The sequence below is a fragment of the Adiantum capillus-veneris genome, chromosome 18 (genome assembly GCF_014529385.1).
Source record: "Adiantum capillus-veneris isolate H3 chromosome 18, ASM1452938v2, whole genome shotgun sequence".
NCBI classification, from domain to species: Eukaryota; Viridiplantae; Streptophyta; class Polypodiopsida; order Polypodiales; family Pteridaceae; genus Adiantum; species Adiantum capillus-veneris.
Genome location: NC_140948.1, coordinates 40,632,745 through 40,649,428, shown reverse-complemented (window position 1 = coordinate 40,649,428; position 16,684 = coordinate 40,632,745). Strand labels below are relative to the sequence as shown.

The following is a 16,684-nucleotide window of genomic DNA, read 5'->3' as shown; positions in this document are numbered from 1 at the left end:
AACCACTAATTTAAAGGTTACAAGGGATGCCCAAAAGCAGAGCCCCAAAAGCTTTCAGTTCCAAGAAGCAGTCTCTCTCTCTCTCTCTCTCTCTCTCTCTCTCTCTCTCTCTCTCAATGAGAGTCAGTAAAAATAAAGCAAATTCAATCTTTATCTCTCTATCTCCCTTGCGTAGCCAAAAGCATGCCCAAAAAAACGTCGCTTGCTTTTTTTCCAGCTTTCGCAAATTCCGGGACGTCCGTACACTGTTGCCACGTGGCACTGGCGTCAGCTTTTAGGGTTTCCAGCCACTTAGGGTTTTTGCCAGCAGTTAGGGTTATGGTTTCCAAAAATTAGGGGTTCTGCAAAATTAGGGTTTTTGGTAGAAATTAGGGTTTTTGTTGTCGGTAGCCATGTCATCACTTTGTGACACCTATGCCAATTGCGGTGAAATGAAGTTGGCCTTGGCTCCTGTCATGAGGACATGGCAATTGCTAACTCGAGTTATTGGTTTCTTTTCGATGATTTTTGTTTAATTTTTGGGACCCTCTTTTTGAAGTTGCAAATGGTCGGACATTGTATGGCCAGTGTGAAATAATAGTTTTGCCCGCAGACGTGAATTTGGTCGGCACTGGAATTCTAGTAGTAAAAGGGTGTCTAGGCCCAGTTCAAAGTCATCTAGGACTCCTCGTATATTAGGAAATTAACTCCATAGAGGCACAGTGACAAGGTGGGGTCACTCAAAGAAAATCACGTGAGAACTGGGCTACATTGCATTTTTGGACGTGGTCCCAGTGGTGAAAGATGGCAGATGAATGAGAGTCCAATGGAAGCATTTTCTAAAATTTAGGGAACTACTATTTTGGGCCACGAAATCTGTTCGCATCTTTAGCTTCATAATGACAAGGGAACATTTTATTACTCTGTTGCAAAGTCAATTGATGCACCAGTTGAGAGATTTTTAAGCGGGAAGCCCAATGCAGGGAAATTGCATGCATGAGTGCCAAGCGGCACTTTTTGGCCAATTTACCAAGTCTGGGAGAACAGAGCTCGTAACTGACTTTTTGGACCGGTTTTGGAGGCTGATAACTCTGATTTTCAACCATTTCTTTGCGTTTTTGAGCTTCCCATGACTTTACCTAGGACCAAGGAGCTCATTTTCAGCATTGGAAGGCATCAGATGTGTGTTTACAAGGCTGTTTTGCTGCGTTTCTAGCGATACGCAGGTTTTGGAAGCCATGGAACTCTTCCCCTTTTGCATCTTTGTTCACAGATGCATTACAGGTCAAGCGCAAAAGAGGGGACGCTCGATTTATGCTGGAGGGATGCTTCATTGAGAACCTGTCACAGGTTAAGAGCTATTGTGTGCAAGCTTTCCCTCCTATGTACAGTGTAGTGCAAGAAGTGATGTCCTGTACACTCTACATTGCTCTCTTTCTCCCCTACGTGCAATAACGTGATGCCCCACTAGAGGGCTCTTCATTTGACCTATGTACAGTTGTGTGGTCTTATGCTTCTGTGCCGAGGCAAGAGCCTCTTTGAGCAGGAACAAGAGTAGCTAATTTCTACTCCAAAAGCAGGCACCGGTGAGGGTGATGACCTCACCTTACAGGTGCATTTTCAGCGCTGGTTATGCGCTGTTTTTGGACTGTTTTGCAGCCGTATGGATGCTAGAAGCATTGGGAACAATGCCCCATTGTTAGAGGACAGTTTCGGGATTGTTTACGGCTGAAAACAAAGCAAAAACCAGTAAATACAGCGAGCTGTAATTGCTGTTTTTGGGCTGAAAACAGAGGGTTTAAGTCCTTGGAATTGAGTTACAGCAGGGGGATTTGTTCAGGGCTAGTTTTGGGGCCGTTATGTTACCGAAATTTTGCTAGAACAGGTATAATCTAGTTGGATACAGGTGAAGATCCCCAGGACTCTAGTTTTGTAACTTTACCCTCTAAAGGGATAAAGAAATACCGAAAGGGGCGCCAGTTTTTGGGGCCTATAGGTTGTCGGCGTCTACTTGGAGCATTCTAGCTTCCGAGTTGTGTGCGCTTTGAAGTGTTAATTCTTGTTACAGGTTCCTTCTGCAAGGTTTCTCTGTGTGTTAAAGCTTAAAGTAAAGTTTCGGGTGAAAGCCAAAGTCTACCGCCCTATGGGCCGTTTTCAGCTCCTCCATTGGAAAATATCAAGATGTCCTAATCGTACCTTGCCCCACGCTCTACAGAGCTCGGTGCTCTCATCCCTCTGATCTAAGGTTGCCCTCGCCCCGACAAAAATCTAGAACCAATCATGCCTTTGTCTTCCCTTTCTTTGCGCACTCCTTTGCCCATTTGGAACTCTCTTGCTTGTCTTTAGCTTTCTCCTTAGGTTCTTTCTTAGAACACTTTACCAAAATGTGCCCCTGTTCTCCATAGCCATAACGCTTGCCGTCTTTGAGGTACTCTGCATATTGCTCTAGTATTAATTGAGGCCATGTGGTTTCTTTTGCTTCTTGCCCTTCTTCTCCTTGGAAGACTCCTCCCCCATTGACTTGGACACTAGCTCATCCGTTGCGCATATCGAAACTGTCATTTGTGTGTTCCATGAGCGGTTAAATGCTCTTGGACTTTTGCTTGAAGCAATATTGCTGGATCGCTTTAGGTAATACGCAACATAACCGTTACGTATGCTCCAGAAAGGGATCTTCCGAAAAGAAGCAATTGGCAAAAAAGTATCCCAAAAATGTTGGCAATAAATAGCCAAGCTATCATCTTCCCGCATCTTCAGATGGTTCTAGGCTGCAATTGCTCGGTCAACCAGATCAAAGTGAACACTTTCTTGAACTTTACCTTTTTTTGAAGCTTAATTGTATAGAAGCAGGGTCAACCACCGTGTCTCAGCATTTCCCTTAAGAAAAGATGCCGCCTTTTGTACCTTGGAGGCTTTAGAGAAGTTGCCCCTTAGAAAGCGGTGAATGTAAGAGAGGCTCGATGGGAATCGTTAACCTAAAGTGTCAAACCGTACTGCGTGACCCCATCCTTGTACTGAGTGGCTCGTATGACGTGGTTTTGATTCTTACCATAGATGGTACCAAAAGTGTGGGAATCACTGTCAAAACTCTCAAAAGAGGACGAGGTGTCCTTCTCTGAAGTGTTAGACTGCTTTGTGTGCTTTCTAGATGTCATGTGACACATCCCAACCCTATGTGTCCGTGGACAAGCTACACCACAGCAGGGTTCAGTCAGTCTGATCAAGTTAGATTAGTAGTGATCTGGCACTTTTGTGAGTCTATTCGTAGACCGTGCATGCCCAGTCACTTAGCATAGATGCATATCCTCCGGTTGCACACAACATGATCATCGGAATTCCCATCAGAATCCATTAGCATCAGTTAGGCGAATTTTCCAGTGCATTTAGCCTATTTTCCTATTTATTGGTATTTTCACTGATTATTTTTAAGTGACTTTCCAACAAAAGTAGGTAGGGCAATTTTGCTAAGTTTCTATATAAGCAAACCCAAGTTAGCACTAAATGGCAGAAGAGGCAGCAGGAGCTTCCCGCTCAACAGGCAACTTCTTAGCAGTTACCCCCCCTTCATGACCCCATCGCCATAGACGACCTCTCCCCATCGCCATAGACGACCTCTCCATCCCCTTGGCTGTCCTAACGTTTTCCCCACAGCAAGCATTGCCATCAACCATCAGTTCCTGGCGTTTTCCCCCCCTACAGACGCATCAGCCATGCAGCGTTTTTAACTCTGTAACCTCAGCGTTTCAGCCTCCAAAACGCAGAAAGACATCAGGCAACTCAGCGTTTTTTTCAGCAATTACTAACGCTAGGAGGAACCTGCCTTTTCAGCGTTTTTCAGCATAAAAGCATTGCCACAGACAGTGTTTTTCCAGCCTTCAGCAAGAGCAGCAAAACGCAGCAGGAAAGAGACTTAGCATCAGCGTTTTGGTCTTCAGCATGACCCTCGACACACCCCAAGTTTAGCCTCGACAAACGTAGCCAAAAAGAGTCCATTTTCAGCCACCAAGAAGACCATGAAAATCAGCAGATAAAAGATCCCAGATTTCAGCCATCAAGTCGTCGTCGTCATCACCGTCGTCGTCATCGGCATAGACCAAGTTGCATAGTCCATTGCATACGCATTGTACACCTTTGTGCAATCAAAGAATAGACCACTCTCGCCGACGAGAGTGGGGCCTTCGGAGGAGGGTTTTACAACCTCTCGGGTGTCGTATCTCTTCTCTCTCCTTCTCTCAGTCTCATTCACTTGCATGCACAATCCACTCACTTTGTTCGTGACCACAGCACTCTACAAGACGGAAAGCTCTCTCTTTCCCTAAGAACTAAAAAAGGAACCTTGAGCAATAAAGATCACTAATCTTGAGAAAATACAACATTCATTCCGTTGCACCTAACACTAGACTTCTTCTTGGATTTGCTTTTCTTGCTTTTCTTGTTCTTTCTTCGCTTTTTCTGCCTTTTCTCATCGTCACTCAAGCTAGAGAAAGAGGAACCATTGGAACTCTCTAAAGACGAAGAAGAACTTGGGCCATCCTTAAACACACTTCTTGGATCCACTAGCCACCTCGAAAGTCAATTTCTAGCTCAAGTAGCCAGCATAATTTTTTGACTTGCTTTTCTTCTGAGAGTGCTTGTTGGCTTTCACCAATTGGTTGATTTTTTTTTCAATAGCTTCATCTGTGAGAGGAGAGGAGAGAGAGACAGAGAACACAAACGCTAGATGTAGGGAAGAGGGGACGATCAGCCCCTCTGACTACCAGAACATGAGACCCATACAATGTCAATCTATCTGAAATGGGTACCCCCCTGGCCCCATATATAGGGGTGCCCAAGGTGGGCGCCCAACTCAAGTGGGCGTCTGACTCCAAACTCGGGTGGCCAGACAAGGTACAACCTAGACTATGGGTGGCCAACCTGGAGACACTAGCCGTACAAGGAAGTGCCCTAGACCTGTGTGAAGCAGCAGTGGTGTAAATCTAACACCCCCTCTCAGCACTTGATGTTGAACAAACTACATGAAGCCGAAGATGTGAGGCAAATGTTAAAGATATCTGTTGCAGTGTCCACTGAAGGATACTCCATGAGTGTAGCAGCAGTCTGGGGTGTCCCAACCTCTAAGAGATCTCCATGGTAAAGTGTTGTCACGAGCAGTGTAGCAAACTGCTGTACTCCGCCGATACAAGGTGAAGATACTGCGTGAAGGTCCCGAACTGAGTGTAAAAAACAACTCCTTGTCATGAGAGGAGTTCCAATAGACTTGCAAGTGTCCTGCCCTATAGGATCTGTGGTGTCTGTACTCAAACCGTCTGGAGAAAATGGAGAAGCCCAGTAACCGTCATGAGATTGGCCGGAAGCCTATCAATGCATGAACTTGTAACCTAGTGTGGCCAGGTGGCTAAGTTGTGAAAAAACTCTAGGAAGGCCAGATGTAGCAATCTGCGCCGTAAACGTCTTCCGAAACAAGGAAAGCCAGACTAAGCAGTCTGCATTGTAGAAGCTATCATAAGTTGCAGCAGCCACCAATAGACCGGACCACCATCGGATGGTGTCCTGTCATTAGGTAGGGTAATCCAAGATGAGGGGAAAGCCAGACTCAACAATCTACGCTGCGAAGGGCCTCTTAGAAGAGGTGTGGTCAGACTAAGTTGTCTGCACCGTGATCATCCTATATGAAGAAGGGAAGCCAGACTGAGCAGTCTGCGCTGTCTTGCCTGTATCTCCTCTCTCCAATCCTCCGGTGTCAATCAAAACAAAATCCGCGCCAACAATGCCACCAAACCGCATCTCAGTGTGGCTCTCAATGTGAATGAGCTGGGAGTGGCCTACTGCCCAGGTCGGGGGATAAGTCTGCTGCTGTAAGGTTATTGAGGGTGGTGAGTGTAAGCAACTCTGAAGGTAGCAATCCAAATGATCAGGAGTGTAGAAGAGCAATTGCACTACCATCCAAGCCAAGCACCGGGTGACTCCGGATGTAGTCACGGGATGCCTGATCTCTCGCATGTCACGGGTAAACTCTCCAAGAGAGCACTGAAGTCCCACTCCAGTCTGTAGATCCAATCAAATGATCAGGAGTGTAGAAGAGCAATTGCACTACCATCCAAGCCAAGCACCGGGTGACTCCGGATGTAGTCACGAGATGCCTGATCTCTTGCATGTCACGGGTAAACTCTCCAAGAGAGCACTGAAGTCCCACTCCAGTCTGTAGATCCAATCAATGAACCTGTCCAAGAAAAGATCCAAGATCCTCTCTGTAAGTCCATGTAGATGCTCCTGTGTAAGCAAGTGATCTGACGTATCGAGGTCAAGTGGTAAGTGTCTGTCCACCAAAGGTGGTGGTGGCTTCTCTAAGAATGTCGTGATCCCATATGCCATGAGCATGGCCATATCTTGTGTGAACTCTGCTAAGTGCATAGGTGTGTCCAAAACAAACCACGAGTCACCACCTCCTTTGGAGTGCGCAACCGCTGAATGATGGCTGGAACGACCTCCCAAGGATCGTATGCCCATAGATGATCAAGCCGATGTCAAAGATACCATGTACTACAGCAGTTACTGAGAGACCGCAAAGCCATGTGGCTGCTGTCCACCCAAAAACACAACTGCGAGGTGATCAATGTCACAGTCCCAGGTGGGCTGAAAACAGAGAAAACAGCAGTGGGGAATGGCTATAATCTGATGGAAATGAAGAGGAATGTCGCCGGCAAAGCACCGGATGCTGAGCCGGTTCAGTGTAGGCATGACCAAGTGGGTGGGAAGCCCAGCGCTCCTCATCTGCCAACGCACCCCTGTTGTCCAGAAAACGCAACCCCCCATCTGCTGCCCAAAACGCAGGGGCTGGCTGAAAACGCAACTGGAGGGAGGGGGTTTTCTGCGACGAAAAGGCGTGTAGAGGCCAGCGCTGGCTGTAAATGAACTGATCGCCAGTGGAAGAAGCAAAAACGCAGATGGCTGAGCATGCCTTTGCGATGGATGCTGTCCAGAAGATGGCGCCACCCCTTCATGCTGTGAACGTTGGCTGTTTTTGATTCCTAGGAGAAGAACTTGATGCAGATGATGATGCGCCTGGTCTCAAGATCATGAAAAAGCTCATTGTTGATATCATGTGAGAGCGCGCGTGTGCGGAAGCGTGAGAAAAGAAGAGAGAGAGACAGAGAACACAAACGATAGATGTGGGGAAGAGGGGATGATCAGCCCCCCTGACTACCAGAACATGAGACTCGTATAATGTCAATCTATCTGAAATGGGTACCCCCCTGCCCCATATATAGGAGTGCCCAAGGTGGGCGCCCAGCCTCAAACTCGGGCGGCTCGGACAAGGTACAACCTAAACTATGGGTGGCCAGCCCGGAGTCACTAGCCGTACAAGGAAGTGCCCTAGACTTGTGTGAAGCAGCAGATGGTGTAAATCTAACATCATCAAACTCTTCTTGCGATTATAGTCTATATGCTTTTTTGCACCTTGCTTTGCTTACTTGAGTGATGTGTGGATGGCTTTCTGTCATCTAGTATGGACCTCATCAAGTTGATATTTCACATAGTTCGGGTACTTGGAGTACTTGATCATTCACTTTGCACAAGTATCGACCTGCAACTAGCGCTTGTACTTTGCTCTGTCAAGATCCCTTGTCAGAAACTTGCTGTTGTCCTCTCCCGATCGGCGATTCCCCACAAGGAGGTTTTCTCCCGTTTGAATCTCCGTTGTTTCTTTCGGTGTCTCCACTGGGAGTGGAGTGCTCTTCATCCTCCCGCGAACGTGTAGTCGGTGTAATGTTGTTCTTTTTGTTGGATTCACTACTTGAACCTATGTGTGCTGTAGAAAACTGGCCGGATCCTTCATAGGAGAAGAAGCATCTGAGCTTTGATACCATCGTAACAGGTTGGTCACTCAAGTGAGAAATCAATAGCACTCGAACAGAACTACAACAACTTAACCCGAATATAGAGCGGGAGAGAGAGAGAGGAGTCGACACGAAGCAGTGGAATTTGGCTTCGAGATGCATGGCCCCAAAGACTGAGGGTATTTCTTTCTCGATTGATAGTGACATAAAACCCGTTTCAGCCCTCTGAAACCCCGAAACGGCAAAACGTGCGAAACGAGTTGATTTTTTCTTTTTTGCCCCCCTTTTGACCAATTAACCTCAAACCACCCGCTCGGGGATTTTTAAAGCTATGCACAAAGGCCGCCTCAAAAAATCGATAGATTTTTTGACCCTCACGCACATCAAATAATCTCTCTCTCTCTCTCTCTCTCTCTCTCTCTCTCTCTCTCTCTCTGTGAATCTTACACGTCAGTATGGCCCCCTCATCTTTACCTCCACGTTGTTGCAGCTGGCTATCGACTTACCTTGTTCACTCGTGACTCAAGTCTCACATCTAGATTTTGGTATTTCACGTCTTTACAGATGAATTTGTATGTATATTCAATGTATGATTATATGAACATACATATAAAACGAAACCCGTGTTTCGCTTTCTTTGAGCTCCGAAACGAAACGTTTTAGAAACCTCGAAACCCCGAAACGCACGAAACCCCGAAATGTTTCATGTCACACTGACATTGATCACAAAGGGACAACGGCTGGGGGTGCTCTCTGCAGTTGCTGCCACTGCTAGTCTGCCAAACAGAGCCCCAAGGCATGCTTATATAGGTTACAAGGGCCCCTATATAAACAGGGCGCCTGGAATGCTGTTCATCTACTCAAAAACTCCACAGGAAAAGCCCTTTGAAAAGCTGACACAAAAATACCCATATGGACTGCCACGTGATTTGCAGCATGTTTTGCAGGATCTTCAGCCACGTCATCATTGTGGAGGTTTTAGGGTTTGTAGGCTTTTAGCCGGTTTTGTTCTCTTCAGTGGTCCTCACCGGACCTAATCTCCTAGGGTTATGCCACGTTATCATACTTGCAACACTTGCTGCTTCTGTTCCTGTTGCCTTCTGCTACTGTTCGCCCGCACACTGGACTTTCCAATCACTGCCCTCTGCATGCACCCCTCACTGGCTGCTATCAGGTTAGGTCTTCCCACACACTGCACACTGTTTTGGGCGTTATCATGTCTTGTATAAAGTTTTAACATTTTTGCATTTGATTTTTAGATTAATTGTGAGATGTTCATTTTGGAATCTATTTTATGATGTTCAACCACCTCGTCCTGCTTTTATTCTCATCCTCACGCTAGTTGAGATTAACACTATTGCTGTTAGGTGCACGGGACCAACGTTTCTATTTTTTGAATAAAGGTGCTGATGAGGTGGTGAATGCCAGACCATGACAGACCTCTGAATGAGCAAGGACGCACAGCATCTGCAAGCTTGGGTAGTAAACTTCAGTTGGTAGGCTGGTTGCCAGACCTCATTCTCTGCAGGTTAGTGAAGGTTTCTTTATTTCTATACTACTGCATTTGAGGACGACATTTTATCTTCTTACTGTTTTTTTTACTGCTTGGATTGTTTATTTTTGAGTAGTGATTCAGTAAGGACCCGGGAGACACTAGATGTGATGAAGGAACATGTACCTGAATTTAGGAATGTTGAAGTGCATTTTCTGGGGAGCTTTTATTCTGTAGCAGCTATGGATGGCCATACTGCAGAACACCTACAAGATACTATTTGCAAATTTGCTAGGGATGACATTTCTACAGTGATGTAAGGATAGCCTCATCCTGTTACGTTTGTTAACCTCTTTTCTTGTCATGTTCAAACACTTGAATTGTTTGCTTAGTTATATGGTAGTTTATGCACTGTACTCCCTTCTTTTGTGGATTCTCTTTTCTTTACTGCTATAAACTTGCAGCTTTGGCTTCTACAAGGTGCATGGGCCATAATCGTGGTTGGGAAGAAGCAGCAAGCATATTCTCAGGGCTAGCTGTGGAATTGAAGACTGCAAATGCTGCGTTGCTGGAAACCATTGGTAGTTCATGGCAAGAGGTATGCCCTCTTCTGTTCTTTGTAGAGAATAAAATCCTTTGCAATTGTACATGAGACGAAGGCCCCTCGCTAATGTGTAATCATATTATTTTTACCAAAAAGAAATGTACATAATCAAAACGGCCAATCAAACCTTGAAGACCAGTTATCTTCAAGCTGGTAGAGACATAGATTCCTTCATAGTGTCGACCAGCTTAGCGGCAGCTTTTCAGTATCTATTTTGGAGGGGCGGTGTTAGAGCATTATGTTCTTCTTCCAGATGCTTTTCTTCTTCCTTACAGTCTTCTGATGGCATGTGCACTGGCAGGGGCCCGGGGGCTCTATGTCCTTTGTCTTGTCAAAGTTTGCCATCTGGAGTTATTAGGCTGGCGAGCCTTTGTCCATTTGTCTCTCTTCTCTCTGTCATGCCATTATCTCTTTCCTGTCTCCTTATGCTGCACACTCTGACCACTAGAGTGTTGAAAAGCCACCCCTTCGTCCGAGGCTCGTGGAAGTGTGCTTGGTGGCACTCTCTCTCTAGTATTGCCAAAGCCGAGTGTCCTCAAGTAACCCCTATCTTTGAAGATGCCATGCTATAGAGATCATCTCACAAGCATTTCGGAGGAGATCCTGGCATATTCTTCAGGGAGCTGCTGAAACCACCTTCACGCATGTACACCATACTACATCCCGAGTATAGGACCTGATGGAGCTAGCTAGATTGCATGTCATGGTTTGTATACCCTATGCATATAGTCTTGCATTGCGAGGCCCCAACAATAGAGCTCCATCCGTCATGGTTATCAGTACCACCCGTCTGCTCATTGTGTACCCCCACATTGAGTCCTAGCACTGGCTTATCAATTAGCTGTGACAATTTGGTGTGGTGGTGACCAGATGAAGCCTCACACACACACACACACACACACACACACACACACACATGTGCACGCATGGTGATTCTCTCAATCAACCGTCAGCCAAACTGCTGCTTTTTTCTACCGTGATTCACGGGCCCGATGATGTGGCAGTTTTATGTGGAGCTGATTTTGGGCGCCAGCTTTTGAGCAGTTTACTTTTGGGGCGATATTGAAAGCAGATTATTTTTTACAGGCTGTCTTTAGCCTTTGGTTTTAAGTTGCTTTTGTTATGGCCAAGTATCTTGAAATATGAAGCCTAGCCTCAATTTTAACTCAGATTATGAGCTTCTGGTCACACAGCTGTAAAATTCTCTTCATCAATTAATAAAGAAGGGAAAATTACCAAGATGCCCCTGAACTTTGTCGAAACTCCCAAAATACATCTCAACTTTCAAATATTGGTTCTCAATTGTTAGATAATACTAGGAGTACGATTTGTGATCGTATTGTGGGCTCTCGTGATCAAATAGTTCGCTATTTGTAGGCACAAATGACACTATTTGTGAACTTATTGGTAAAAAAGTTTCAAACACTTAAAAGGTTATAAAAAAGGTTAAGGTATGTGAATATTGGAGCACAAATTGTTCCTCGCCAGATTTCTTTATTGGAAAAGTACCCCTGTATTTATACCCCTCAAATTTCAGAAATTCCCAAAATACCTTTGTCGTCTACGAAGTGTTATTGTACTCTTTTTGGTTCTTTTCAAGTCTTTCAGTTGTAGTTTTAAGTGTTTCGATGAGTCATCCATGCCATGATTACAGTAGGATGAACGGTCCTTCTGGATGGAAGCAAATGGGAATTAAACTCCAACTGAGGCTAAGGCAACAAGTGGAACTTCAGAACACCCTCCGGTTTTGCAGAACCCACTGGTTTTATAGAATCCTCCTGTTATTGAGACCCATGTAACAATTGCTTTTGATCGTGAATATTTAGTGGATCTTGTTCAAGAATTGCAAGCGGCTATTACTTCAGAGAAGTATGCACTTTATGTACAAGATTTCTGAAATCTTTAGGAGATTTTTGGATGTACTTTACGAGGGTCAGGATTGTTCATATAACTTATGTAGGAAATTTTTTTGACTTGCACAGGGGCATATCTTGATAGGAATATTGGAAGGAGCCGATTGCTACAATATTGAATTCATTCAGTAGGTTATGAAGACCACAAAGGAAACATTAGAGACAAGACAACAATAAAGAAAAGTACGCATAGAAACACCAGTGATATGCACACGTCAAACCTTACTTCTATAGGACTTCTATGTCTTTTGACTTTCCAAATGACTCGTGACTCTTCATTTCTACACTTTTTGATTTCCTTTCATTAAAATTTTTGTCACTCTTATCTTTTTTCGTTTTTGAAGGATTCTAAAATTGTGGAGACCTATGGTAAAGCCTTCCGAAACATTTGCCATATCCTTTGTTAATGGGGGTACCGGGAGGGGCACACTAGGGACATTGTGGTTCCTTGCTAAGATGGAGAGGGATAGTAGTGCAATGATCCACAGCGGAGGAGAAGCATCAAAGAAGTAGAGGGGGGAGGGAGATTTTGCCGCAATAGTCTTCTCAATTTCATGGGGCTTCTTGAGCATAATTTCATGCCCTTTCTTTGTGTGCAAACCTTGTTTGTTTCTGAGTGTCTATTTGTCTACTACATAAGTCAATTCCTTCTCAGCAATCAAATTCTCCACTGTTTCAACTTTCTTTGCTTCCACTCAACACACTCGTGTCTATACGGGCCAAATCTTGATTTTCTCTGATACCATGTGATGACTCTAATACTTGAACAAAAAGTTTGATTCTCTCATACTCTTTCTGCTCTCTACGCACAAGACACTTGAAGAACTTGGTTGCCACTAATTGATGAAGAGGTAGTAGGTACAATGAAGAGTTAGACTTGTGTGTAGGGTCATGACCGGTAGCTGTATTCTCTACTAATAGTTATGCCTATTGAGATGGGTGTGACCTTTCTAAGAGATGCATCTGTCAAAGTCAACGATCCTTGGGAACCATAGAGTTAGGGAGAGAATGCATGAGAGAGACTGCTTTGAGCCAACCAACTTTGGCAATGATTTAGATGATTATACATTGGAAGCAGGAGTGCCTTTATACCTACTTGGGGGCCCTAAAGTGCCCCCCTCAGTAAATCGCCTGACCCAGTACCATGTCAAATAAGTAAAATGTTTTTTTGTAGGATTTTGTCTTATTAACAGGGTATATGCCCTACTCCTTTATGTGTGTGTGTGTGTGTGTGTGTGTGAGAGAGAGAGAGAGAGAGAGAGAGAGAGAGAGAGAGAGAGAGAGAGAGAGAGTGTATCTTTTGAAGGCTTTTGAATCTGGAGCTGGTAGTTGGACTTTATCAAGCATCCTGAAGCCAGATGGTTTTGATGCTGAATAATGCAAACAGTGTGTTTGTCATTGGTAACAAAGGCTCGCTTGAGTTGATTGTTCTCTACCCAAGCAAGCAGGCTCTGAAGACATGACAACATATACCTGGAGGTTCAAACATGATTATTTATGGTACTTCAAACATAAGGCCATCCTTGTTTCTCATGAAGTTAATTTTCTCAGTTGTACCTTCTCTTCTATTGAAAGTGCTACTCTTAATTAGTAACAAAAGGCAGATGTTTCCTCTTTTTGAGCTCTCTTTTTCTTTGTATGCATAGGGGCTTCTCAAATGTTGTACAACCTGGAATGCAAGACTCACAGTTGTATGTTGTTTCTGTTTTGGGGAGATACAGAGGACAATTTTGTAAGCATATGCCTTAGGGTTTTGGAAGGAATTGCAGGGCAACTCTGAAAGTAATTCAGATGTTTTTCTTCTCTGTCTCCTTATATAAGAAAGACTAATTGCTATAATTATGCTCACAGGCTATATGTTTACAACTACCCATTGAGGTTAATTTGCTTTGGAAAGTTGATTTATCATGTGAGTCATATTCCTTGTACAGAGAACTGAAAAGAGATTGCATGATGAAAAGATATCACCATGCTTTGTCTTGTGCCATAAAGGTGTAGGGAAAGGACCCCTGGTGTCCGTTCCCAGCAATCTCCGCCTGTTTACGGGAAAGGACACTAAGGGTCATTTCCCAGCCGTCAAGGTCAGGGGGGAGGGGGGCCAATTTTGAGGCGCTATCTGGCAGGTGCTCAGTCTCAGAGGCTGAGATTCCGCTGTCTCCCAGGCTGTCCAAGCCTGTCCGATTGGCTGTACTGATTTCGAAGCCAATGATTGGTTTGAGGTTTCTATTATTACGTGCGCTGATGTGGCAAGCATCTGACGGTGTCAGGAAAGTATTTCTGATTCAGAAATATCAACGGCTCAGAGGGGCTGCCCCCAACCCCCGGCCTTGACAGCGTATAACTAATGAAGGTTACTTTTTGAAAAAACTGTAATTGAAAGTGATTACTTTCTTTCTTGTAAATCAAGCCTGCAAGTGAGAGTAAAGAGGATCAACAAAGAACAACACACGTTCCCAAACTAGCAAACAGAGAAGTAACTTCACTACCGGTGTCAAAACAATTGAAGGTGGTAGTGTTTGAATGTTACAAAATTTAATAAGCATTTTAAAAGTTTGGGTTCTTTGATTACTGAATATCCACCATAATCAATAGCATGTGTCAGCACAATCTTAAAATTAACCCAAATTTAGCACACAAAAGGATATGTAAAGTAAACCCACAATACTCACCAGAGTAGTATTGCGTGATCTGGTGATGGGCTTTAAGAAAGAGTCCAACTAGGCTCACAAGGTTTCTCTAATCGTTCCTGATGCCCAATTCTTTGGATTAGTTTTGTATCACTTGACATCCCTTAGCGAACATAAATAATAAGTAAGACGCTTTCGAAGGACTAGATTGAACATCCTTAAAATTTTGGGGGTGCAATGAGATACTTGCTTAGTTTAGACTAAACATCCTTAATTGTTGTCTTTGTTTTTCTTTTTTTGCAATGAGATTCTTGCCTTGTTTGTGGTGCTGCTGTCTAGCAATGAATTTGTTTCCAACAGTGCAAGATATGTTGCACTAGTGACGCGCCAGTCAATGTAAGTTGGTGCAACATTGCCTGGAAGGGTTGCTAGTTTAGAACCGAAGTGTCAAATTTTTGTGTTGCAGCACCAATTAATACAAATGGTGTTTACCTAGTATCTACTGCAATACTGTGAGTTCAAATTTCTAAAATTTAACTCTAGGAAGTGGGGGCAAGACATTTTTTGAAGCAATGTACATTTTGTGCCACTTTCTAGAGATGCATCATCACTAGGAAGTGTTCTAGTAGTAGCTTGCTATTTTGTAGTGGTGCAATATCACTCAAAAGTGGTGGAACCCAACATGTGGAGCGATGGGATCTCACTTGAAGGTGGTCCATAACGCTTTACAACTTGGTGCACCACCACATGAAAGTAATCACAAAATAATGGTAGGAGTACTAAGAGAGAGAGTTGTAGTATAATAAACCATCAAGTGTTTGCTTCTCATGGTGTTCCACTAATCACATCATTGAAAGTGCTAGTGTAGTATTCATGATTAGTGCTTCCGATCATATGGTAGCATGTCTAGGCTCATTTAGGGTTTCCACTATGCATTTTGCCCATTTTATATTCTTTCCCAATTTTGGAGAACTTTTCTTTTGTGTTGAGTACGAAGGATTTGCCCAACCCAACATTGGCACACTATCAGGGTGGCTCTAGGATCCATTTGTTTGTATTATGTATCTCTGGAGTTATTGAGTTGTCGGCTTCACCCTTTGTATTATGTATCTCTGGAGTTATTGAGTTGTCGGCTTCACCATCTCTCTCTCTCTCTCTCTCTCTCTCTATCATGCCATTGTCACTTCTCCTCCATTGCACACTCCGACACTTTTCACATTGCTACGCACGTGGTATTGCACCAATATTGGTGTGAAGGAAGAAATGGTCCAATCCACAACCAAGGGCCTAAAGTGCATGCATGAAAGCCGGGAAGAGAAAGTGAAAGCATTTGGAAGGTGAGCATACAGCTTTAACAACCCCCCTCAACAGCAAATGTTGAGCAATTGTAGTTAAAAAATGCCACAGTTCTAAGAAAAATCTAGAGAGACAAAATGAGCGCCAAGCCAAAAACAAGAACTGTCCAACAACATAGGAGCAGACAAAGGGCAGAGGGAGAGGTTTGAGGTTGCAAGACAATGAAGAGTGTTGTAGATAAAGCGCGGCCAATGGAGACAAAACGCTCCAGTAAGCCAATCCTGCAAAAAGATACTATAGCCATTCTATGAAAAAAAAACGCGCCTAGAGTTTTAATATTTTAGAACACCTAGGATAGCCCAAGGCTAACAAGGGCGGCGATGCGGATCTAAGAAACTACACCTATTGCTCTGATACCTTTATTAGAGTGTGCAACCGAGGAGAAGAGACAGTGGCACGCAAAAACGAGGAAGAGAGAGAGACTCGTCATCACTCCAAAAGCCCTCATACTAACCAACTACCCTGGCTCGGCTATGGCTCTCATGTAATTCTTTTTGTGGTTTGAATATATTCCACTCATACTTTGTGGGTATTGCAAAAAAAAAAAGTCTCCTAATAAGTTATTGTCAAATCAAGAAAAATGGTTGGGTTTATGGGTCACACAATTTAGATTTCTAATTTAACCATATATTGACCAACACATTCACGTTTATAATTTCTTAGAGGTCTTATTTTTTACTGTCGTCTTTAAAGTCATGCAACTTGCTCTTGCACATCTCTTTGAGATACACAAAAGCATGATAATAGCTTTCTTCACATGTATAATTAATTGTTCTATTTAACTAGGCTGAGAACTTATGAAAGACTCACAAGGGCTGCCTACTTGGTAGCCATTTGAGAGAGAGAGAGAGAGAGAGAGAGAGAGAGAGCTTTTA

The 16,684-nt window shown here is 43.9% G+C and overlaps 1 protein-coding gene across 1 annotated transcript in view; it reads left to right on the top strand.

Annotated features, from left to right (window-relative positions):
• LOC147435538 (Phosphoglycerate mutase family protein) overlaps window positions 1-13,524 on the top strand; it is a 63,595-nt gene extending 50,071 nt beyond the window's left edge. The window contains exons 2-5 of the mRNA XM_086488582.1: window positions 9,246-9,345; window positions 9,446-9,625; window positions 9,790-9,907; window positions 13,133-13,524. Of these exons, the coding sequence (XP_086344708.1) occupies window positions 9,246-9,345; window positions 9,446-9,625; window positions 9,790-9,907; window positions 13,133-13,204 (470 nt within the window). The 3' untranslated portion in view covers window positions 13,205-13,524. The remainder of the gene's footprint in view (window positions 1-9,245; window positions 9,346-9,445; window positions 9,626-9,789; window positions 9,908-13,132) is intronic.
• Window positions 13,525-16,684: the final 3,160 nt, after the last annotated feature.